The 26,007-nt window shown below is 40.3% G+C and overlaps 1 protein-coding gene across 1 annotated transcript in view; it reads left to right on the top strand.

Annotated features, from left to right (window-relative positions):
* The first annotated feature begins 2,647 nt into the window (after window positions 1-2,647).
* Window positions 2,648-26,007, top strand: part of nt5c1aa (5'-nucleotidase, cytosolic IAa) — a 48,527-nt gene continuing 25,167 nt past the window's right edge. The window contains exons 1-5 of the mRNA XM_080863961.1: window positions 2,648-3,277; window positions 7,295-7,339; window positions 13,370-13,537; window positions 13,636-13,765; window positions 19,556-19,678. Of these exons, the coding sequence (XP_080720087.1) occupies window positions 3,122-3,277; window positions 7,295-7,339; window positions 13,370-13,537; window positions 13,636-13,765; window positions 19,556-19,678 (622 nt within the window). The 5' untranslated portion in view covers window positions 2,648-3,121. The remainder of the gene's footprint in view (window positions 3,278-7,294; window positions 7,340-13,369; window positions 13,538-13,635; window positions 13,766-19,555; window positions 19,679-26,007) is intronic.

Raw genomic sequence — 26,007 nt, 5'->3', positions numbered from 1 at the left:
GGGTGCAGTTTGCTGAGCAGCCACCAGATGGAGCTGTGAGACAAGTCAGCTTTGAGGTCCTAACAGCATGTCGGTGACATTTTAAAAGAAAGTCCTCACAAAGACCACGCAAAGGTCATTGTTTCATTTCACATTTTCCAAAGCCAGTGGACTGGATTGGAGTCCTTCCCGGGTCGATTCTGGCCTCAAGGTCTTATGTTTGACAACCCTGAGACCGGTTAGATGGACCGGCCTGCCAAGGAACTTTCTGTCGTGTTGTGCACGGATGGCCCTGAGTGCACCGGAATGGATGAGGAGAGGAAAAAAGAGCTACTACGTCCTTTCAGCATAAATACTAGCACTGACAGAGCAACACTGGTGCTTTTTTAATATACGTATTCACAGCAAGTTGCATTATAAGTCCAGCTCACATTACAGAGTATAACTGCAACATCTGCAAGTGTTAGATAGTTTGACAGAGCATGAACATGTTGAAATATTCACACACGTATTAAACTTAAGAGTTTGGCATCAACCCTTCAACTCACTTGTCTCATTGTTAGGGTTTTCTAATATAACATGGTATTCAGCTTTATAAAAACCCTATTATGACTGTTGTGAAGAAAACTCCTTCAGCTGTTGTCCCTCCATCCTCTGTCTCCCATCAGCCATATGTCCAGTTATTCAGTTAAAGGGTGATCACTGGTCCAGGTATCACTAGAACACCGGCCACCACATGTTGACTAGTATACAGTGTTAAAGAAGGAGTAAGCAACACCGATTTCTTGGATCAAAATGTATTAATGCAAAGGTTAAATAACACTAAGGGAAAGGCTACAATAGAATGAGTTCACAAGGAGCAGATGACCATTTGGTAAGTTGAGAACTTGAAGTGGATGAGGAGGTTGAAGAGGTGACGTAATGGAGAGGGCGAGGATGAGGAGTCAGAAACAGTAGTGAGTACTGTACAGCTCTGCTCTATATCACCTATACTCCGGGTCCCTCCATACTCTCGGTCTTTCCTCTGGATGAAGCTGGAAGCTCTTATACTGGCAGCCCCACTGTTTCACTGATTTTTTTGTGCAACTTTGCATGCTTTTTCTTCTAACCCCTAACCCTAACCCTTTTTCACAGCGCATCGTGTTCTGCATTCTGATTGGCTGTAGACCATTGTCAATCACTCTCCTGCCGTGTCTCCTTACAGTACGGAAGGCATTCATCTTGTCAAATTTACATGACTCTTTCATTGCTAGCAGTGTGACTCTGAAGTGCTGTACTGTATGTTTGTAAGTTGTAAGTCCCCAACAAACACAAAAATGTCGATTAAACATTTGCACCGCCCCATCGCCTGCAGTAACACCCAAAAGGTAGAGGAAGATGCTAACCATCGCACAAAAAGTTGGACTTCTGGACATGGTAAAGGAAGGTAGAAGTTACCGTATGTTTCGGATTATAAGGCACATGAAGCGAAACAAAACAGTCAAATAAGTCAATCTTTACTCAACTCATTCTTCTTGCTTCCTCTACTTCCGTACCATTGACTGATTAATGTTGAATTCTCTCGCAGCTGCTCTATTCCCACGAAGGTTTGAGTGTTTAAACAAGAGAGAAAAGTGTGAAAATGTTCATGGCTGTCTGAGAAAAGTGTATCTACGAGGTGGGAACTCAGACTCTGACCCTGCTGCATATGCATTTCCGTTATATTTAAAGCAAGTCTTATTTTTTGTGCTTGATATTGAAATGAAGTGACAGCACCTGGGTTTAAAAAACAGTGAAACTTCTGTAAGTCACCTGTGAGGTATCATATTTGGGGGTTTCACAAATCTGGCCCTGTGTGACAAAATTTTGGTGAACTTTCTTTGTTAGTCTTTTGTGAATTCAGAAAAAAAAAGTAATATTTGTTTCTAAATCCAAGTTAAAACCTGTAATACTTTGGTTGTTTTTTTGTTTTTTTGTTTTTTTACATTTAGCCTAAAACATTTATGAACTTGTAATTTTTGTGTGTGTGTAAAATACAGCAACAAACCACAGCAGCACTGAGCTCGATGCTGGGCTGTGTTATTAGGAGTACAGCCACTAATGGGCCTGAATTTTACTGAGTGTGCAACCTTGGTTTAAATGAAGGTTACATCCATTATGTGCTACCTTTAGGCTAATCTATCCCCATTCCCTTAACACCCCCTCCCTCACTGCCTCTTATACTCGCTATACCCCAGTAGTTATTGTTTAAAAAGTCGAAATCTATTTACATGTTTCTAAAAACACAGAGTTAGCTGGTGTTATAATATGATAATTCCACTTTTTTCTCTAATGATTTGTCCAGTCTTTCACCTGATTGGCCTTCACCAATCAAGTCACGTGGTTAAAAAAAAAAAAAAAGCAGGCTGGCTCGCCACTGGATAAAATGGCTCATCACTTAGGCTATTTTTTGCTGTGTACTTACCGTGTGCCTGAGCATCCCATGAGCCTCTGGGGCAAACTGCATCGTCAACACACGAGGGACGGTGTTGTTGGCGGGGAGGGGGGTGTAGAGGAGGGGCCGCGCTGAATAAGGAAGTGGGGTTGTGATTGGTCGGCAGGAGGGGAACGAATGACACCAGGGAGCCGAGAGAGTGATTGAATGGGACAGAGAGGAAGGGGAAAGGGAGGGAGAGGGGAGCAAGGGGATAGAGACAGGCAGAGAGGTAGCAGCAGATGGATTGCTGCACAGCCCGCAACATACTTACCGAGGACAGACTGTATGTGTGACAGCGCGTGTGTGCATGTACGCTGTCACAGAGGAGCACGGTTGTGAATGAGTATTTCATGTTGTGTGGAAGTGGATGCAAGGAGCAGTAATTCTCTTGAAGGGGTGGGGGGAACGAGGGATACAGACAAGTGAAGAGTCAACACTTTCGCTCTTCACACTCGGACTACTTTCAGGGCAGGTGCAACACCAACAAACCACTTTAGTAAGCCAATCACCAATGAACGTGACAGAAGAGTCTCCGTAAATGCTACAGACTGAGGCGGGACATATTCTGTGTTTGCTTGTGTTTTTTAAACATTTTTCTTTGTTTTTTTCGCCTGAGCGGAGGACAGTGTCTTTACCAAAGGTAGAGTAGTCTGGATAGCTTTGGGAGTGCAGACAGAGGGATCCTCTATGGTGAAAATGAGTCTGGAGCCTGTGCAGGTGATGAGCGGACAGGTCGCCGAGCTCAAAGTTGCCCCTTCGTCCAACGGCGACAGCGCAGGATCATGGGAGGGGAAAAGAGAGTTTGACAAAGACCACCTGGGCCTCACTGCCAAGCCAAAGCCAGTAAGTCTCACTCTCCACCCAGAACTGCATGTGTCCCACTTTTATTATGTAATCTTTCCAGATCACAAGAGCGCGAAGGCCTTGCCGGTTGAGACAATCACATGGAACCAAACAACCCTCTGTACTCCTCTTCCTTCTCTCCACCCTGTTGCTGCCCCCCCCCACGCCCAGCTTATTCTCTCGAGTCAGCTGTTGACATTGCCCACGTGCGGTTTTAAGCACACCTTATAAAAAGGGGGGGACTGGGAATCAGGAGCGACAGGAAAACTGTGAGTCTGGCTGTGTTTTGGGGTCCACAGACTATGAGTTCAGAGTCTATTTCATCCTTTGCCTTGGTCATGAATGAATTGAAGAAAAAACTAATATCTTGTGTCTGCCAGAGTTTAGCAGCTGGGCAGGCAAGCTGATAATGATGATCACTCACTGGACGTGGGTGCACAGGCTCATTTACACAAGATTTAATGACAGCAATACACACGATGCCTTGTAATGATGTATTTCCAAATAAATCTAAGGTCACAGTCGACCTGTCTAACATTAGGGTTGCAGTTGCCACATGCTACATAGGCACATTTTAAGAAACTAGAAGATACGACCTATCAAAATAAATCTCCTACACATAATTAGAGTTGTTCTGCTCAAAGCGTTTCCATTTGGGAATTCCTAACAGACAAAGATTTTATGAACCGCACCTTTCACCCAAATCATAGATGGGCTGATGATGACCTGGTAGATGTCAAGAGGATGTTTTATATAATAGATTTAAACAAATGTACTGTAGTGAAATCACACAGAAAGCCAGCAGTCACATGCTTTAATCTCTTAATGAACAATTCGAATATATTACAAAGTTTGCTTGACCAGACTGCAGCTATACTTGATCGCTAGGTCCACAGCCTGGACTTATATTAAACTGTCGAGATGAAAACTCCAGTTTGTAAATGTTTAGCTTGGATCTCAGCTTACAATTAAAAGGGATCAGATCACACTCCCTGGCAAAGGTTTTGATTCTGTTTATAGCGTTGCAGGATATTGAACAGAACATACTGTACCATTTCCAGGGAATCACGGACCAGGCTGCTAAACTAATCCGAGTGACTCTGAGAGGGCATAACTGTAATGTAACTAACAAAGCATTTAGTAAGCTCGTACGATTAGAAGAATAAGGGCAAGAAGAAAAACATTAAAGACTGAGTTATGTATTCACAGGAAATGCAAGCTAACGTGAAAGGACTCAGCTAAAAGTGTCTAAAAGCCGAGTAATCTGTGCTGCTCGAAGATTAATGCGGCCACATCGGTGTATTTTCGGACTGTAAACATGCATCCCCATGTGTCCCAATGATAGTGCTTAGCTATCTGTCTAAATATTACCGCATCGTATTACCGTGTAATGCATTCATCTGAAAGAGCACATACCTACATAACAGCATTAGAGAAAACTGTATGTGATTATTTATCATAGGAACTGCACCGAATAGATTACACTGAGTTTATTTCAATGAATGAACTTTCTAATTGAACAAAAGAAATCACCATCTGGTTATGATCTCGTTTTCCATCAGGTGGTGTGATAAGTAATCAAACACAGTGAAATGAACTTTAAGCAGAACATATATAGGAGGACAAATAAAGGGTCATATTTGGAAGGTGTTACTTCTTTTTAGTCGTGCACTTTTAGCCATGTTACCGTGTCATATTAAATAATTCTTTAAATAATTTAAATGGTCTGACAAGTGTAACCAAATAGCACTGATAGACCTTTTCATTATATCTATGCTGAAACAGAACACGTCCAAAGGCAGGTAATGAGGGGTTTTTTTTTTCAACCCTAATCCATTTGAAAACAGTTTAAATGTGGTGAACAGGTTTTATCTTAACTTGTTGTCATTATTTAAAATACAGGAAGGTCTAAAGCAATGCTGCAAACAATTTTTAAATCCTCCAGTATTGTATGAACACAAAGATGTATCACTGTGCAAGTAAATATCACACAGTTTCTACACTTTTTATACCTTTAGTTTTTCTATATTATAGATCATAAAGCAAGGTCAAACTCATTTTAGTTTGTGGGAAACACACAGTCCAATTTTTATCTTACTAGTTACCAGAAAAATACAGCTTAATAAACTTTTTGTTGCTGTTTCCTTTTACTGTAAAGACGTTTAAGCACATTCTGAAAATGCTCACATTAAAAAAAATCAAAATAACAAAAACAATCCAAACTAGCAAACTGACAATGAAATAGTTTTTGGCAATTATGTTCAGGTTCAACCACACATCATAGGTTTTCCACATTCAGTATAAAGAAACGCTACTGCAGTAAATCAGTCCAACTTCTTGGGCTTAACAACCACAGTTTGGTGCCATCTGTCAGCAAGGAGGCTGTAAAACTGAATAAATTAGCAGTTTGGACTTTATGCTAAGGATGTAATCCATTCCTACGGATTTGCAACATGCACAAAATAGTATAAAATTCCCTCCTCTGTAATGTTTGCTCTGTGCAAAGCTATTAATGGAGATAAATTGGACATTTTGGTTGGTCAGATCTTGTCCCAGAGATGTTTGACACCCTGCATCAGCGTAACTTTGTGCTCACATTCATCTCTGTCTAAATAAATAAATAAATACATCTGGGTAAATTCGCAGATGAGTAAACATGCAACTATTTTGCTGGTAATAACTGAAATGAGTAAAGAAAATCAGCAGCCTATTTATGCAAGATAATTCATAATTTTAATGGGGGGGGGGGGGGGGGGGGGTTATGTTGGTTGGGTCTGGAAATTACGCCCCTGCCCCTATGTTAAAAGACTAAAATTAGGCTTGTGGTGAGAGGTTGTGTGAGGTTAATGATGTAAAATGACTCACAACTTACAAAAAATGCAAAGTGACGACACATAAAAGACGTCTGTGTTATTTATACCCTACTCAGTGATGCCAGGCTGGTCTGTGTCACTGTCTCCCGTGACTTCCTGTAAGCCTCTTTTACACGTTTATCTTAGACAAGATCAAAATAAATCATAAATGAGTAATTATACTGTCAAACCTTCAACTATCATACCCAAAGTGTGGCATAAAAAATGCTCAAACACTAACCAAATACCGTGCACGTTATTTCATGATGCATAATTTTCAGTTGGGTGATAATACTGGCCTGATTCTTAGACCAAACCTCATAAACCCTGTGTTAGCATTGCTGTTTCTGGCAGTGTCCGGTCACTCTGCCATGTTACCATATCTGCCGGTGCTGGAACAGACTGCATCATCACTGGCCTTTACCTTATCTATAAATATCTGCACCCCCCCGATCGCCTCACCCTGCCAGTCTCTGCTCACACTCTCACTGCTTTTATTTTCCCACCGCTTCCCCCTCTCACCCTCTTTCACCTTTTTTCTCTCCCCACCCCTGCTCCCCGTGGGTAGAAGGGATGTCTCTCAGGCTGTAATATGTAAATAACACATGACTCATGGATACCAGTCGGGGTATCCATGATCTGGGAAGCTCTAACGGGATTAAAATATAAAGGGGGAAGCTGAGCACCACTTCAGAATCACACTGAGGATTTTCCTTTTTTTCCTTCTTTTTTTTTTTTTTATCACCATCAACTTTATTTATACAGTTGCCTCTGCCATCACAGACATCAGTGGGTTGGAAGTGATTATAGTTACTCTGAGTCCCCAGTGCAGAGGAGCCATATGACTGGGTTTGGAGGCCCGCTCAGAGAGGCCAGGCAGTTAACACTACTGGTATCAAATCACAGCAAAGCACCGGAGTCTTGCTCTGGGATCACTCTCAGACTGTGTGACACGTTATTCATAGAGTAGACTGTGTACCAAAAGTCTGGTACACCTGCAAAACTGTCTGAGATTTTGTGCACGTTGATCACATTTCTCGTTTGTCTCCATAGCTTTTAGAAATATGTAGAATTATGCGTCAGGCATAGCAGGACATTATTTAAAGGAAATATTGTGATGCTGAAAAAAAGCTTTGTGATGAATAAAAACTGTCATTCTGCTAAGGTGACAGGGAGACGAGCCCGGAAGGTGGAGGGAGGCGTGTTCTTCGTAAGTATGTCCCAGTTGAAAGTTGGTGTCCAGTCAGTGCCACACCTTTCACCCTGTTTGAACCTCCTGTGATGGCTGTTGATGTGCTTGCATGATCACGGATACTCCCACTCTACTAACCAACGGGCTGACCTAACGCATCATCACGTGTGCTGTCATGTCGATCCATTCTTCACGTCCGTATTGGCTGCCGAAGGAATATACAGTCTCATACTCACCCTTCACTACACTGAATGTTTTGGTGACTTTGAAAAAATAATAGCAGTTTTTAGATGACATCCTCTCCTGCAGGCTCTGAAGCAACTCTCATGGCGCATATGAAGCTTTTTCTTTGTTTTAGCAAGTCACAAACCTACTGACATTTGTAACTACGCCAGTAACTAAACATCCAGCCTTTTTCAACAGTATCATGTGTGGCTCACTATTAGGAACTGGATTTGTTTGAAAAAAAGAAGTAATGATCTAATATTGTAGTTTGTTAAATATTTATTCTTTGTGGCCTTTAATTAACACCATCTCCCAGTGGGCATTCGTGTTACATCAGAGGTACTGATGGGAAAGATTCTCGTGTTTACAGCTTCTCGAGATGACAACAACTTGAGCTGGCAACTGCTAATCTGATTGTGCTACATCCAACGCTAACCAACAAAACAAAGAGACATGTACATTATAAAAAAAAGATATATTATAGGCAATACTATTTAAGGAGTAAAATTACAGTCTATAATTTGGCCAAAGATATGATTTTCTTTTGCAGCATTACCTCTGCAAACTGCTACCGTAGATTTTTAAATCCAACAATATGCAGTTGATGTGCAGACTTTCAGCTTTGATTCAAGGAGTTTAACAAAATCTATGTAAGAATAGAAAATATTTCTATACATAGTCCCTCACCCTCACTTTCAGAGGCTGAAAACCCCTAGATAATTGACTGACAAGCAGTTTTGTGGCCATCTTTCCCTTGTTTTATACACACACACACACACACACACACACACACACACACACACACACACACACACACACACACACACACACACACACACACACATATGATAAATAAAGAAGTGTTAAATTTGCATTTTATAGCTTTACAATGTAATTTTAAATAAAAGGTCAAAGTGAGGGACCCCATTATTAGGCTGAAAAAACAAAGTTTAGAGTCAAGAAACACTTTCATGAATGGAAATACAAAGGGTTTACACTAAGGTGCAAAACATAGGTTACACATTAAGACGAAGGCCAGGTTAGACTTTGCCAGAGAGATGGAGCTATCGAAGGTGGATTCAGGCCTGGCAGAGCATCTCAGTGGAAGAAACACAGCATTTGGTGATGTCCATGGGTTCCACACTTCAGATAGAGTGCAAAAGATTTTCATTGAAGGATTATTTAATGCAAACCTCTTGTTAAACCCCTTGGATTCAAGCTGAAAGCTGCACTTTTGAAGTGCAGACTACGCAGGATTGATCTATTACACGCAGACAGTTCTGCTTCATTTCCAGCTTCATTTTTATATTCTTGGACTCTACTAGAGTAGTGTTGCATGATTCACAGTTCAAAATAATCTTTATTTAGCCCCTCAGTCTATTTAGTGTGTGTAACATGCCATTTCAGCTCCTCTCCCTCACTGTGAGCCAACTTTCTTCTTAATGACTAGTTTTTTAAGACATTTGCCAAATTGATGCAGACCTTCTGCTTCCTAACGATACATTTCACTCTGACTAAAACATGAAGCAGATTTTTTTTTAAACTTTTCTTCTCTTATTAAGTCAGCAAGAATAACACTCCACATTTTGTCTATTTTTATGCAGTTTTATTTTAACTGTCACTCCACTCTTGCACTCTTGCTCTTCCTTTTTTACTTAGTTTTGCTAAGACAGGCTGTAATTGTCAGAACTCGTGAACTCGTATGCCTGTGTTTGTATACGCTGCCGTAGGTAAATCCTTCAAGATGGCGTCAGGTTTAGAGTTGTGTAATTCATCTGTTATCACATTCATTGTGCTTCGCAGTCAGTGTTGATGTTTCATATAGTGAAACATATGTGGATCAGAAATGCATTACGACTAATAACAAAAAGAAGAAAACAATGATATTTTTCTATGATATGCATGCACGGAAAACATGTTTTTCAGTTCAGTGGACACAGAAATATAGAAACTGTCAAAATTAAATAGTGTTTCATCAAATCTATCCTTTAATCTGACTCCCATGTGGGATTAAGCCTAGCCAGGTGACGTGTGTGTTAACAGGTAAGTAGGCAACAGGTCAGCAAGCAGCAGGGTTGTGATGGAAAAGAGGCTAAATGCAGGAACAATGGCACGGCGCACATGTCGGCTTGTGGCCTATTTACAAGTACACAAGCGTCAAGGCTGAGATGAGAACAGGCAAACATCTCAATACACAGAATCCAACCCCTCACTCATCCATGTGGAAACATACTGACTCACAAGCACAATTTTAGACGCACTGAAAACAGCTGAAGATCACAGCACTGTATAAACAACAGTAAATATACAGTAAAATAATTAGCATCGGATTCAATCAATACTGCATCAGAACAGTAAATTTTTTTAAAAAAACCCATAAGCAACACTCCATTTACCCAGTGTCACATGACACACTTTCACACTTTCACATGCACATTAGTGTTCTCTGCATTGGCTGAAACACTTTGCCCCTTCACCCCACTCTTCCCACTACACAGGCACGAGTTCCTCTGCCCACTGTGGGCAATTATTGCCAGTTAACCCAGGAGGAATGCAGCTCCCCCCCGTCAACCCCTAAACACACAGGCCTGAGTGTAAACACACACATTGGGCAACATGAACACAATATGACACCACTGCGCCATCTAGCAGTTCATCTGAGACCATGGAAACAAAACACACATGTACAGACAAAGCTCCAAAGAGCTCTACATACACTGACTCGTTAAAATGGACCTCTCTGTTATTTAGTGAAATATAAAATTGTTGTTTTTCCTTTTTTAAATGTATAGAATCTGAAAAGCATGAGGAAACAGGACGGGAGTGTTGACATTGTATTCTGAAGGTTTGACATTTTTGCCATTCATATAAAACAGTATGATTCCACACAAATTAAATTCTTATGACCATGTGCAAAGAACTTGGAGTCTTGTTACCTTTGAAGAGGTTTCTTTGAGGACAGGAACTAGGTCTGGGACTTTGGTAAATCAAGGTGCTGATAAAACAACAATAAATGTAATGACTCTGCTCTCAGTTTGCGTTTAAATGGGCTCGAGCTGGCTGTTATGTGCAAACTGTTTGTGATAATATGGTGATTAACTGTGATAAGCTGGCAAAAAATTAGGAATCTATTGCCATCCACATACAAGAAATTCACATTAAACTGAAATTCACACTGACTAGTTAAATTCACAGACCAGCCAGAAGCTCATACAACAGAATTTCAGGAATCTCTCCACAAGTAGTCACACAGTTGCTGCATGATAGAGATACTGATAGGAACTGTTATTAAATAGGACTATGATTGGAATACAACAGCTTGGAAACCAGTTAAGTTGTTGAGTCGAGCTCCCTGTTGCAAGGAGACACATTGCAAATGACTTGTGTTGATCAGTGCAGACTGGCTCAGACTGCTGCCTACGTTTAAAAAGCAGCAATGATCTGCAAGCCTCCAAATTCTGAATGCCATTGGTCTATTTTCTCCTAGTCATATGAAGGTTTTTACTCTACTGCGGCTCAAACATTACCCTCCAGTTGGTGACTTCCAATAAAAATAAAAAGTAAAAGCAGTAATACTTGGCTAGTTGCGAGGGGACTCGTAGTCCCTGTGAAACTGATGACTGAAGCCCCACTCACACAGGCTTAGACACTCGTCAGGGGTCAGGTTACATCCTAGTAACTATAGGTTGCTAGGGAGAAATGTGGTTTCCCTGACCGCTTGCCAAGTGGATTTGTATTTAAGAACAGTACTAGAACGTACTTTTTAGTTCAAAAGCAAATTAAATTGGTGCGTTTGTGCATTTTCCCTCAACTTCTACTAAGACGCTGTTTGACTGGCTTTTTTGCACTGCATGTAAAGCCTGTTTATCCACGGAGCTCATGAGCAGGGAAATTTTCTTGTTAGACTTTTTCACGTGTTTGAGGCTAAAAAACACTTTAGGATTTATGATTTAGACCTTTGTCACCATGGTTACATTAACATATGTCACTCAGAGTCACAGAAATATGGAAAAATAACAAACAACAAACAGTAGAAACAAATATTGGTCTTTGGTTTGGTCATAATTAATGTTGTAAGGGGTTTTTTGGAGCGGGGGGGGGGGGGGGGGGGGGATTTTGAATTTTTTATATATTTACGAAATTAAATGCCTAAAAATCCATCTGGAGCTTGATTATTTGGCCCTACAAAGGTTCTCAAGGACAGGCTTGCGTTGTGTTGACAGTGCAGGGACAAATTGTGTTTCTTTTAATTCTAGAGGGTAAACACAGGATGGAACTTGTAAGATGAAAATTCAGGAGGTCTGTGTTTACCACTTCTCCTTAATATTGTTTTGTGTCCCATGGTAAATATATCTTTTATATTTTTATTATTTTGTGTTTTGTATTTTTCTCTTGCTTCTGCACAATTCTAAATCTGATCTTTGCAATATTTTCATAATTACTACAGCCACATGAGGCTGAGGTGATATTGAAAGCTAACAACAAGCTGTAATCACGGACTGTATATGAGAGATGGACATATTCTCTGTGTATGAAAAGAGAAGGGAATTTCAAACCTACACGCTTTCTAAAGCTCCAGCCACACAGGAAGTAATTCGCTCATCAGGCTTCGCATTAAAGCTGTTTGGTCATTGGTGGACATACCAGGCTCTGGTAGCCTCTAGTTAACCCTAATGCATTAACTGCAATGTCATATGTGAATCACCTGTATCCTGTGTTCTCATTGGTACACATTTCAGTCGCTTGGCTCGAAGCTGAGATTTTCAAAGTTTCACATGTGACCTGCCCACTTATTTAGAAGACAGTCCCTTGAAGTTGTGTAACAGCTACTACAGTAGGTATGCACTCTATTGGATTTCTCAGATTTCCACTTCTTGCTCAAGATGGTGACAGCCAAAGTCTGAGGTTTTAATACGAGAGATTATACACATCCACTTTTATATATACTCAGTGCTCTTAAGCCCAATTTCTTGCTTTTTTATATCTGAATGTTAAACTGTTTTCTATAAATGTTGAAATTATTAGTTTAAATGGTAAATGGTAAATGGCCTGTATTTATATAGCGCTTTACTAGTCCCTAAGGACCCCAAAGCGCTTTACATATCCAGTCATCCACCCATTCACACACACATTCACACACTGGTGATGGCAAGCTACATTGGCAAGTTTAACTTCATATGTGCATATTGTTATTAGTAACTCTTAATTTAGAATTGCTTTTATGAGTGCACCATGTTTAGTTTAACTGCAGTTTGTACTTTTTCTATTATAAAGGGATTTTGCCAACTAGATACTCTATTCTATGAAATTACATTATAATATCAAACAGCTTTAAAATTCACCCAAGATAGCACATTCTTTCATCTATATTCTTAAAAAACATAAAGAGACAGTTCCATAAACTCAAACAGTCACAATGTGATTGAAGTGAAGACTTCCAGCTCTAATTCAATAGTCATGAAATTGTCTGATTACTTTTCAGCCTCTGAAAATGGTTTTAATTCATAAACAGTTAATGCTGTACCTGTAAACAATTTTTGTGAGACTACATAGTTGAGTTTCTGAATATACATAGCCTTCATTCTCTATCACTCGAAATGACTCCTGTAATGTAATGGCATTCAAAGAAGTTAACATCGATAGCATTTAACACACTGATGTGAAGATAACAATAATAGACCAAAACAGCACGCACTCTTTAAATAACGGGCACGCATTCCTCTCTGTGTTTCCCATTAACCTTATCATTACTGTTCAGTGGTGTTCTCTTTTTTTGTTCATCTTTATCTTTCCATTGTCCACCTTGACTTTGGTTTTCTGCAGCCGAAGCCAGAGAACGCAGTGACCGTAGCTGTTTCCTCTCGGGTCCTGTTCCGGACTGAGCGGGAGCAAAAGGTGTTTGAGCAGCAAGGTGTGGAGGAATATCTGAGATACCAAATTGAACATGAGAACGAACCCTTTGCTCCTGGGCCTGCTTTCCCCTTTGTCAAGGTTAAAGTCACACAAGCACACACAGATGTTATTTTTTAATTCTTAAATTCTTTTTTGGTCTTGATTTTTCTCAGCTGACTGTTTCTCTGTCTTGACAGGCTCTGGAGGCGGTTAACGCTCGTCTGCGAGAGCTGTACCCCCAAAGTGAAGAACTGTTCGACATCGTTTTAGTAACATATAACCATGCCCACGTTGGAATCCGGCTCATCAACACCATCAACCACCACAGTAAGCCTAAAAACTGTCAGTGTACGCCACTGAAAATGAATTACTCGCCCTACGTGGCACTATTGAAAGATGCTATGCAGCAGACAGAGTTCTCAGTTTAAATAGCTTCCTGTCATGGGATAACAGTCCATTGATAGGTCAATTATATATCTGAAATTTCAAGCACCCACAGAGACACTATCAGTTTGACAAGCTTATTATCACACTCTCCATGTTGCCAATCTGAACTATGCCCACCGCCCCCCACATCATGTCTTTGAAATCAGAGTCTTTAAAGACCTCATTTGGTTTATAATCAGGAGAAAAAATATAATGTGCTCAGATCTGCTGTATGCAGTAAGTAGCTATCAGCCATTTTTCTTTATGTCCATGACAGTGCTGACACAGGAATTGGAATCACCTCTCTTCATATCATAGGTAATAACTGCAATCCTTGAATTTTGGACCAAAACTGACTTTTGTTTCCGCGCAAACTCCATGTTTGTGTGACTCATTAGCAATAACAGTAACACGTTCCAAAGCAACATGTTACTGTTATCACATAAAATTTTTCAGTAACAGAGTAATATAACACATTACTGCACCAATCAGAATCTGTAATTACAGTCACAGTAATGCCTTGACTTTTTCAGTTATCTGCAGAAAAGAAAAAAAAAGGTCAAACAACAGGCCATTTTTCTTCGTTTTCAGTTTGCATGAGGAAGGAGGAAAATAATGGGAACTGTGTCCACATCAGAAACAAGTACATTATGCTGCTAACACAACTTCGGCTCTTTGCAAACATCTGCACACTAACAATGCTAACGAAAGCTAGCAAATCCCCAGATTGATGCTAAGGCTGAAAGGACACTTTACCATTACTTTGCTTTTAGCATTGCTTTCTGACAAGTAGTTAAAGAACATTTTTCTTAAGAACAGTAACATTTAATGTTCATCTGCTAACCCACCAGCTTGTCCCAGTTGTACAGAGATTGCAACTCTATTTTTACTCTGCTGTTACCGAGGCCTAAGACTGAGTTATAATTAGGAAAGAAGGAGTGAGGATGTTGGAGTATTTTGACATTTACCTTCAAAGCTGCATCGCGTTTTGAAGACCTCAAGTGGGCATGACAGAAAGGTTGTAGGGGATTACATTCTGACATTTGAGGGCCTCGAGGGGATTGTGTGTCAAGGAATCTGGATAATGTACAACCATGTGTCCTTAAAATTTCTTAATCAGTTAGATAAGCAAGGGCATTTATACAGGGTGGCAGTAGCTCAGGAGGTAGAGCATCATCTACTGATCGGAAGGCTGGTGGTTCAATCCCTGGCTCCCCCTAGTCTGCATGCCAGATATCATTGGGCAAGATCATATTCATACTCCATTGCATCGGAGTGTGAATGGTAGTTGCTGTCTCTGTCTTTTCTCAGCAGTGCGCACACATGGAGCAACGTTTACCTAAAAGCACAGAAGACAGTGCATGTGTGTTTTATAGAGTACTTTGAGAAAGTAAAAAGGTGTGGATGTTAGAAGCAAATGTTAGAGCATGATCAGGGTTAACAACATTCCTGGGAGGTGAAGTTATTATCAATGATGAGAGGTACGCTGGAAGATGTTTTTTAGAAAAGAAAAATAATAAATAAATAGCATTTGATGTGTGTCAGTTAGAATCTTTAGTTCAACCAAGGGACAAAAAGAAAAAGAAAAAATACTGACGTGACAAAAAGCTAAATAATTATACTTAGTTTTCCTCCAAAATATAAGTTTAGGGCTGCTGCTGATCAATCACAACTTTACTAAGTGAAGCAGGTAATCCCTGTATAACTTAAAAAAATAGTCTATAAATGCATCTGCTTTTTTCTGGGGTTTTTTCTCAATTTAATGCTTCCAATAAGTGCACGCTTTCCCACTAACGTCCAAACCCAGCACCCAAAAGCATCCATACATCATCCAGAATCTGACGCAGGCTCAGCTGAGAGACAAACAGTGGAGTGTATGAACAGCTGACTGACAGGATCCTTCCCAGGGAAACTCTCAGACCCCGTGATGACATCCCTCTCACAGACCACTTCCTGTTCAGTTGCTCTAATATTTTCAGATCCTCGGGGCTTCATGACGGGAGTGGGTTCAAGCTTATTTCCCTTTGGGATGTAAGAATAATCCAAGAGGCCCGAAACAAAAACAAGTCTGAGCGAAGCCACCAAAGCAACACTCGGCCTTCCAGATGCCGCCATGTTAGATCCTCTCTGGTGGCTCTATGTGAGGCATTCAAACAGTCGCTTGACCTCTGAGCGTTCCTGCACACTTAAAGGAAACATGGCTTCTCTGATAACATTGATAAGTGTTTCATGAGCATCTTTCCTGCAGTGGGTCTCTCTGAGTAGCAAAGCCGTGTTAAAAAGATTGAGGATCATTTATTCTAGCTTGAAACTGGATGTGCGAACTGGACGTGTTTATTTTTGATTATCAGCGCACCCAAACTGTTTTTCGAGGCAGAATCAAGTATTAAATTCCTGCACTATACACCTATGAATAATGGACGTGTGCAGGGGCAGAATTCTACCTTAGCTTGTAGCTTGTTCTGGGTGCTCTGCAGTGTCTTTTCAGTCATGTTGATTTCCTGTTTTATTACCATGTTTCAGATGTTTTGAACAAGCAAATAAATCATGCAAAGAAGCTAGATGAAAACATTTTTCTTAATAGACAGGGGAAAAAGATACAAGAACGTCAATGGCAAGCATATTTTCCCTCGAGTGACTCCCACGCTCCTGCACCAGTCTGAAACACAGGATGAGGTGCGGTACAGCGTAGGGGAAGGGGAGGGGGTCAAACTCACCAGGGTCTGACTACAAAGCTAAATAAACCATTAAGAAAATCTTCAGAGGACAGTTGGTTCTTTGAGTAACTGAGAGGAGATTACTCAGGGGGCTTAAAGCAACACAGTTCCTCTGTTCCTTCTGGAGTCCAGCTCGTTTTGCCTAGAGCCTGATTATGAGTCACACTACATTTATCTGCCTTTGTTTCTTTCATGTGTCTTTAAAAGTGAACTTCACATTTTGAACTGATTACCAGAACAGCAACAGGCAAGGTTTATACATACAAATGTAGCCACCAAACTGCACAAAAATATCGAACTTTGCTTGTTTCAGCCTGAAGAATATTCGCTTTGTCCGCCTGCTTGTCCGTATGTTCTGTATTCAGCACAGAGCTGCACCTGCCTGGTTTGCCTCAGCATTTACTCCTATATTAATATTACATTATTATAGTCGACAGTGGGCTCTGCAAATTATTCGCAGTGGGGTATATATTTTCCCACATATTTTCCCAGTTCTTTGGAATGACGTGGGATAAACTTACTGAGCCTATAATACATTGAGGCAAAACTTGATCAAAGTTTTTTTTATATCCAGCTAAAAAACAAACAAACAAACAGACATTTCTTATCAGCTTGGACTCATGAAAAAATGGAAAACTCAAGAAAGAGCATCTATTTGCTCATGTACATGGACGTCAGTTGTTTTGTGTTTTTGTAAGGTCTCAGTTCCACAGGCCCGGAGATGGATCGGTGATATCCTTTAACCTCAGGTTGGCAGATGGTTGCTGATGGTTGCTGGCAGTCTCCAAGCAAAATTTATTTAAAAAGAAAGGTTTACAAGCAAACCAGAAAGGGAGAATGTTCACCGTTGCTTTGCACTTTTCACAGTTTAACGACTGCTTGGAGAGTAGTTTGAGAGTGTTGCATCAGTCTACTAGCATCTATAACAAATCCAAAAATGTTTTTGATCTGCCACCTGTTTTGTGCCCAATTTTCACCTGAGAGCGAGGAACCTCCAGCAACCACTTGCCAACCTATTGGGGGATACATGTTTTTACCTAGAAAATAGAAGTTGCCCAGGTGTTATCAACTGATCTGTAGGTCTGTGTGACTGAGGCCTTAGACCAGGGATGGCAAACTCATTTAGCATCGTGGGCCATGTAGATAGTCAAAAAACACCAATAGAAATTTTTGTAGAGAAAAAACCCAGAGACTTTTCTGTCATCAAATTGTTTAATTGATACCTAATTACTTTGCTGTATGAATATCCAAGAGGGAGGTCTTTATCAGTAAGAAAAGGTAAAAAACTTGTGAAAATACAATTAAAAGTCCAAGTCTTCATAGGACGTTTCTGGCACCCGGACCTGGTGATGGACACAGCTGCCTTAGACTTAGCACAGCTTTAACCTCCTAGGACCTGGCGTCCATATATGTGGACATCACATTTTGGGTTGTCTAGACCAGATTACTAAATTTTGCTCTACTTGGGCCTGATATGCACTTACGGGGACATTATAATGCCATTGTTCTATCAAAATTTAAAACGAATGTCCTCAAATGTGGATATCAAGCCCTTGTAGAGTAAAATCAGGTAAAAACATCATTCTTTGTTTTTACATTCATGAGGTCCCAATCAGCCCAAACAGCAAAGAGAAATTAAAAATGCTTGCTACGAAAGAGTTCGGGTCTTCCCTGCTGCAGCATGTACCGAGAACATTTTAAGCCATCTTTTGTTATTTTTGGAGCGGTTACAACATATAAGCATTTAGATTATACCCTGCTTGGAAAAAAAAAGTAAGGGAAACTCTCTAATCAGAGTATAACACAAACTCAGTTAATATTCAAGCTGTCCAATTACTGTATCCATATCATCTGCTTTAGAGCAAATCAAATGTGTGTTTTCACTTGCAGCTGACTTTTTACACTAAAGGTCAGTGAGTACAGCGTAGACTGGAATAACAGTTAGCTTTGCAGCGTTACAGTCTCAGAAGGTCATTAGCTGCTGCAGTTTAGGCTCTAAAATGACAATTTTACAACATATAGAAGCAAATTACATGGAGTAGGAGTTTTAATGTACTCTGATATTTTATTTGCCTCTTTTAAGTTCCCAAACGTTGTGGAAGCCCTGTGCTAAAAAAAGGCCAGTGGACCTTTATTGTGGATGAAGATAAATTCATGCCTCGGCGATTGCAGCTTTAAATAATTGGAATAACCTTCACATTTCTCTTTTTATAAATCTCCCGTCCACACTAACCTCCTCCTCTTACTTCATCTCCATATATCTTAGGTGTCGCCTACCTTTTCATTCTATTATGACCTTCAACTCTAATCAAACTCAATCCATCACCAGATATTACTCTATTTTACTCCCGTGCCCTTTCTAATAGCCCCCCATCCTCTTTTCCCTCATAAATACCAGCTCATTTTACCCAAGGACACAGATATAATCCGCAGATCTGTACTCGTGGATCTAATTACCTAATATCAGTCTCTTCTCATTTTCCACATACCGACTGTCCACTGCTCGGTGGATCAGTCCACAGCAGCGAATTAAAAGGCCTCCCAAGCCAAAATGTAAACAGACACTTTCCCACCAAGTCTTTTCGCTTCCTCCTCTCATCTGCACAGCCTCCGTCTTCCCGCCCTTCTATTAACCCCCTCTCTGGACCCTCTCCATGTTTTAAGTACTTGTAAGTTTATCCTCTCACCATGTCTTTAGAACATCTTCGCTCCTTTTTGCCGTCCACGGCCCCCGAAGTGACCCTTTCGTGAACTCCCTGACAGTCAGAGCCCCAGCTTCTAGTGCAAATATAGATTATATAAGCGACTCTTTGAAGTCATGCGGTGTTTGCTGGTATGCTAACATGCAAATAGATGCATTTATCAACACTGTAATGGATCTGTAATGCTGATGATGGACTGAATGCTGACATTTAACACCAGATGATGTACTGAAATTAAAAACCTTGTTGTTATTTGTTCCTCTCATCCACAGACTTGTTCATTGAGAGGTTTTGTATGACGGGGGGGAGCAGTCCTATTGGCTACCTGAAGGCCTGGCAAACCAACCTCTACTTGTCTGCTGATGCCAACAAGGTTAGGGAGGCGCTGACTGAAGGTAAGGCCAGTCCTGCCACAAAGATGAAAAATACTTAGAAGTTACTAAAGTTTACAGCTTTTTCTACGTTTCACACCAGATTTTTTTTTTTGCATTATGTGACTCTTATATAATAATGATTGAAAGCTGTAGCACAGGACTTTTACAAGCTAATAAATATCTGTTTATTAGCATTTTAAAAAAAGAGTTTACACAGTGTTATTGAAGTATATCGTTACCTCGTGACTCTGTATTTTGCACAGTTCTAAACCTGCTGTCTTTCATTGACTGTATATAAAAGATGGCCATTGTGTCGTACTTTATTAGTTTTGGATTGCTCATTTTGAAGCGTTAATGCTAGCTTTTTTTCCCCCGCCATTTTTTTGTGTCTCTGTTTGTGTGTGTGTGTGTGTGTGTGTGTGTGTGTGTGTGTGTGTGTGTGTGTGTGTGTGTGCGTTGGTAAACATGTATTAGCTGGACATTTCGTCTGAATACACACCACACTAGAAGGACATTTTGAATTAACAGGACAGAGGCGGTGTCCTGCTAATTTTGACTGAAATCTAACAACGTAGAGTGGTTTCTATTGGTCCACTAACCCTAAAAAAACAAAAAAATCAAGATGTCGGTTTAATACATATAAACTTGATTTTGTGTTAAATCTGTGTATCACCAAGAGTGTCCCTGGTGGTAGCGTGTGTAATAGCAGGACCTCATGAATATTCACACATGTGTGAATAATAATGAGGCTTGTGTGTAGTTGTCCCGCCAATTCTTACACAGTCCTTCCAATTCACATGTGGGTTAGATAACTGGTAAATGTTCCAAAATGACCACACCAAATGAACCACTGTATGTTGAACTTAATTGTAATAAAAGCCTGCTTTACCTTGTTGGAAAGAAGACATATGAAGCTTTGCTTTTATATGAAACACTAAGGTTTTGTGTAATTATTCACAGTTATACTAAGTAAATACAGTTACGTACTTACAAAGTGGTATGAAAAAGTATTTGACTGATAAGTTATTTATTTTTTGGTTTGTTCTCTCATTTATCTGTTATCAGATTAGATGAAGAGAACCTGAGTGAATACAAATATAGGTTGTTTTCTATTATCTTATTTTTCAAGGGGAAATGCTTTCCTGGCCCTGTGTAAAGAGGATATTGCAATTCTAAAACAAATGTAAAAAAGAGTGACCTTTATTGGGTACACCTCGAACTGCTCGTTAACTACTCACTAATTGGGCAATCACATAGTGGCAACTCAATGCATTTAGGTGTCATGGTCCTGGGTCTCTCGACCCAGCATTTTGAGTTTGTGGTTATTTTTTATTCACTGTTTTAGGTCCTCTTGCCTTCACGTTTATCTGTGTTCCCTGGGTCTTGTGTTCACCCTTTCCCTTCACTGTGTGTTTTGTATTTATTGCTGTCTGTGTTTTGGTTTTTTGCTGCTCCATGCTTTGTTGTTCTGCTTTCTTAGTGTACAGTTTTGATTATTATTTTCCCATGTTTCGGTTATCATGGTTTGGTGTTCTGTCTCTGTGGCTGTATCCCAATTCAGGGTCTGCAGCCTTAAAATACGCAGCCTTAGCAGTCCACAAGGGCCGCGTACTCAAAGACCGCTAAGGTCGGAAGTGAGAGGCTTGTGAAATGGGACGGTCTAGGCTCCGTCGCACTGCTCAGGTTGCCTAGCAACCATGATACTCACCGCTGGTAACGTTTCTGTTGGATTGTGTGTCCACAGGTGTTTGTACGGTAAATGACGGTAAAAGGCTCCGCCCACTTCCTATCCATGTCTCACCATGCAACGACTTTGTGAATGGACTGGAGAAGTGTAGTGGCAGAGTCCTCCATCAGAAATAAGATATGTGTGTTGACTTTTTATTCTCCCTCAAAAATATTATGCCATGACGTGGCCCAGAGCAGCTCTGCTAACAGGTTATGGGCCCAGCACGCTTCCGCTGCACAAGTTACCGGCAGGTGTTAAAAGTTTGGCACGATTGAGTGAGTAAGCGTTTTTGTGCATCATGAGCAGACGCACGGCAGAGTCGGGCAGTCGATATTCCCGTTTGCAATTTGATGGAGATGAAAGGAAATATGAGATATGGGAAACGAAGTTCCTTGGTCATCTCAGACTACAAGGTTTGAAAGATGTCATCTTAAAGGCTGAGGGTGATGAAGAAGCCGATGGTGAAGATGATGACAAAAATGCAGAAGCATATGCAGAGTTGATACAATTTCTGGATGACAAAAGTTTATCGTTAGTTATGAGAGATGCAGTTGATGACGGACGGAAGGCCCTAAAAATTTTGAGAGGTCATTATGCAGGAGTGGGCAAGCCAAGGATCATAAGTCTGTACACCGAACTCACTTCTCTCACAAATGAAAAGAATGAAAGTGTGACGGACTATATTATCCGAGCAGAAGCAATTATCACAGCGTTAAAAAATGCGGGTGAGTCACTAACTGATGGACTTCTGATCGCAATGATAATGAAAGGTCTACCAGAGACGTTTAAACCCCTGATTGTGCACGTTACACAGAGTGAAGCAAAAATCACATTTTCAGATTTTAAAGTAAAACTCAGAAGTTATGAAGAAACCGAGCGAATGCGTGTGGCTATAACTAATGACAACGTAATGAGGACAAAAGTGCAATCAGACCAGGATTCTACTTCATGGCGAGCAGATGACCGAAGATCAAAGAATAATGAGATTGTGTGTTTTAAATTTTCGACTAAAGGGACACACTGCAAGAACGTGCCGATCTAGAGTATGGTGCAGTTTTTGCCGGAGTAGTACACACAAAGATGCGACCTGTAGAAGGAAGCTAAGACGGGATGAAGCGAGAGGGGTCGTGGAGAAGGACTACGCGTTCAAGACGGGCTCCAAACCCCAGAGGGTCCCGGACGGCGGCCAAGAGATGCTGAATAACCAGCTATTGGTGGATACGGGAGCGACGTCACATATCTTCACGAAGATCGAGAGTTTTAAGACTTTTGATGACACATTTCAACCCGAGGCTCATTGTGTAGAGTTGGCTGACGGAAGGCGGAGCAGAGGAGCTGCAAAGCGGCGAGGAGATGCTGAGATAAGTATGATCGACAGTAAAGGACGCAGCCACAAGGTAACATTGAAACAAGCACTCTACATTCCATCGTTCCCACAGGACATTTTGTCAGTAAAAGCAGCTACTAGTAACGGAGCCACTGTGGTTTTCAAACACGGGGACAGTTTTCTTAAACATGTTGATGGAACAAAATTCCCTATATATGAACACGAGAGACTGTTCTTTATAAACACTGTGCAAGAGTTTGAAGATAAATGTAATGGATGTTTTGATATGCAAACGTGGCATGAAATCCTAGGACACTGTAATTATGAGGATGTTCAAAATCTGCAAAATGTCGTTGATGGAATGGAAATTAAGGGTAAAATCAACAAAAATATGCAATGTGAAGCCTGTATACAAGGGAAGTTTATTCAAACTAGGAACCGAGAACCGGATGAAAAGGCCAGGGCAGCATTAGAGTTGGTACATACGGATTTGGCTGGTCCGATTACGCCAAACTCTAAAGAAGGGTTTAAGTTTGTTTTGTCGTTTGTTGATGATTATTCAGGTGCAACATTTGTATATAATCTGAAACACAAAAGTGATACAACTCAAGCAACTGAAAGATTTATTGCAGATGTGGCGTCATATGGGAAAATCAAGTGCATTCGTTCTGATAATGGAACTGAATTTACAAGCAGTCAGTTCAGAGATTTATTAAGTAGACACGGCATTAGGCAGGAAACTTCGGCGCCATATTCGCCTCATCAAAACCGAACAGCAGAGAGGAACTGGCGTACACTTTTTGACATGGCGAGATGCATGTTAGTTGAGAGCGAATTGCCAAAGTCTTTATGGCCATATGCAGTACAAACCGCGGGAGTGATTAGGAACCGATGTTTTAACAAACGCACAGGTCAGACAGCGTATAAGATGTTAACTGGAAAAAGACCTGATCTTTCTAGAATGAAAAAATTCGGATCATTGTGCTATGCTTATAAACAAAATAGGGGAAAGCTGGATCCAAGATGCGACAAAGGTGTTTTCTTGGGATATGACAAAAATAGTCCAGCATATTTGATCTATTTCCCAAAAACCGGGAAGGTTGAAAAGCACAGATTGATAAAAATACTAAATCCCGCGACAATGGATCAACAAACACAGAGTGATCAGATGTATGAAGATGAGGTTTATGAATCCAGAAAAGATGGTGAACCCAAACAGACGAAGGATGAGGACATTCCAGATGGTAGTGAAAGCAGTCAAACTGAGTCCGAGGTTAAAACTGAGGATAAAGTAGATGCTGGAGCTACACGTTATCCATCCAGAATCAGAAAGAGACCTGATTATTTGAGTGATTATATCACGGATGTGAAAGAGTGTGAAAATGAACAGATGCAAACTAGTGTTGATTATTGCTACAGATTGTTGTGTGAAATACCCACATCATTTAGTGAAGCTATTGTGTCAAGTGAGTCAAAAGAATGGGAAAAAGCGATGAATGAAGAAATTCAATCCCTTAAGGAGAATGACACATTTACTTTAACCACTTTACCAGAGGGTAAGAAAGCAGTGGGGGGTAAATGGGTTTATGCTGTTAAAAAGAACTCAGACGGATCAGACAGATATAAAGCTCGATTTGTGGCTAAAGGTTTTAGTCAAACAAAAGGAGTTGATTATGAGGAGACTTTTTCACCGACTGCTAATTTATCGAGTGTGAGAGTTTTGATGCAGAAAGTGGTTCAGGATGATATGTTGGTTCACCAGATGGATGTAAAAACCGCCTATCTACACGCACCAATAAATGAAGAAATATATATACAACAACCAGAAGGTTTTGAGACAGAATCAAGTGAGACTAATAAACTGGTGTATAGACTAAAGAAATCACTTTATGGGCTGAAGCAATCGGGTCGTAACTGGAACCAAACCTTACATGACTATTTAAGCAGTTGTGGATTTAGACAAAATATTGCTGATCATTGTGTGTATTCAAAAGAAACTGAAAGTGAAAAAGTAATCATCATAGTGTGGGTGGATGATTTACTCATTGCAGCTAACAATGAAAATGTGCTTTCAGGCGTGAAAGAAATGCTCTCTTCTAAATTCCAAATGAAAGATCTGGGGAAACTTAACCATTTTCTAGGAATAGATTTTCTTCAAGAAAAAAATGTGTCAAAATGTCATAGAAAATATATATTGAGAACATTTTAAAAAGATTTAACATGCAAAACTGTAAGCCAAGGTTAACACCCTGTGAACAGAAATGGACTCATTCTGATAAATTCGAGACATTACCAGATGTGAGGAGATATCGTGAAGCGGTAGGATGTCTTATTTATCTGAGCTATTGTACGCGACCTGATTTAAGCTATGTTGTCAGCAAACTGTCACAACACTTCAATGCGCCAACTGTTGATGATTGGACAGCAGTGAAACATGTTCTGAGGTATCTAAAAGGTAGTCAAGGAAAAGAACTGTGTTTTAGGAAATGTTCAAGTGGAAAACTAGGTCTACAAGCATACAGTGATGCAGACTGGGCATCCGATGTTTCTGATAGACGCAGTATGACAGGTTATTGTGTAAGCCTAAATGAAAATGGTCCTTTGATATCATGGAAAACCAAAAAGCAGACAACTACAGCACTATCAACTTGTGAAGCCGAATACATGGCATTAGCAGCAACAATTCAGGAGTGTATGTATTTGACTTATTTGATTCAAGATCTTGATGAGTTTGAGTATGAAATACCTATGATATTGGAGGACAATCAGGGAACAATCGCTTTGTCAAAAAATCCAGTGAACAGACAAAGATGTAAACACATTGATGTGAAATATCATTTTATAAGGTCAGCTGTACATGAAAGGAAAGTGCTCATTGATTACTGTCCAACTGAGTCAATGGTAGCAGATATGATGACGAAACCAGTTTCAAAGTCTAAGTTAGACAAATTCTCTGTATTTGTGTTTGGAATGTAAGATGTTTTTTTCGGAGGACTGTTTTTCCCCAACCTGTGTACAAGTGGGGGTGTTGGATTGTGTGTCCACAGGTGTTTGTACTTTGCGTCACAATAAAATGACGGTAAAAGGCTCCGCCCACTTCCTATCCATGTCTCACCATGCAACGACTTTGTGAATGGACTGGAGAAGTGTAGTGGCAGAGTCCTCCGTCAGAAATAAGATATGTGTGTTGACTTTTTATTCTCCCTCAAAAATATTATGCCATGACGTGGCCCAGAGCAGCTCTGCTAACAGTTTCATACAGTATTGTTTGACAGAAATAAAGGAGAAAATTCA

This window comes from Rhamphochromis sp. 'chilingali' (genome assembly GCF_963969265.1).
Source record: "Rhamphochromis sp. 'chilingali' genome assembly, chromosome: 17".
Lineage (NCBI taxonomy): Eukaryota > Metazoa > Chordata > Actinopteri > Cichliformes > Cichlidae > Rhamphochromis > Rhamphochromis sp. 'chilingali'.
This window is presented reverse-complemented; position numbering and strand designations above follow the sequence as displayed.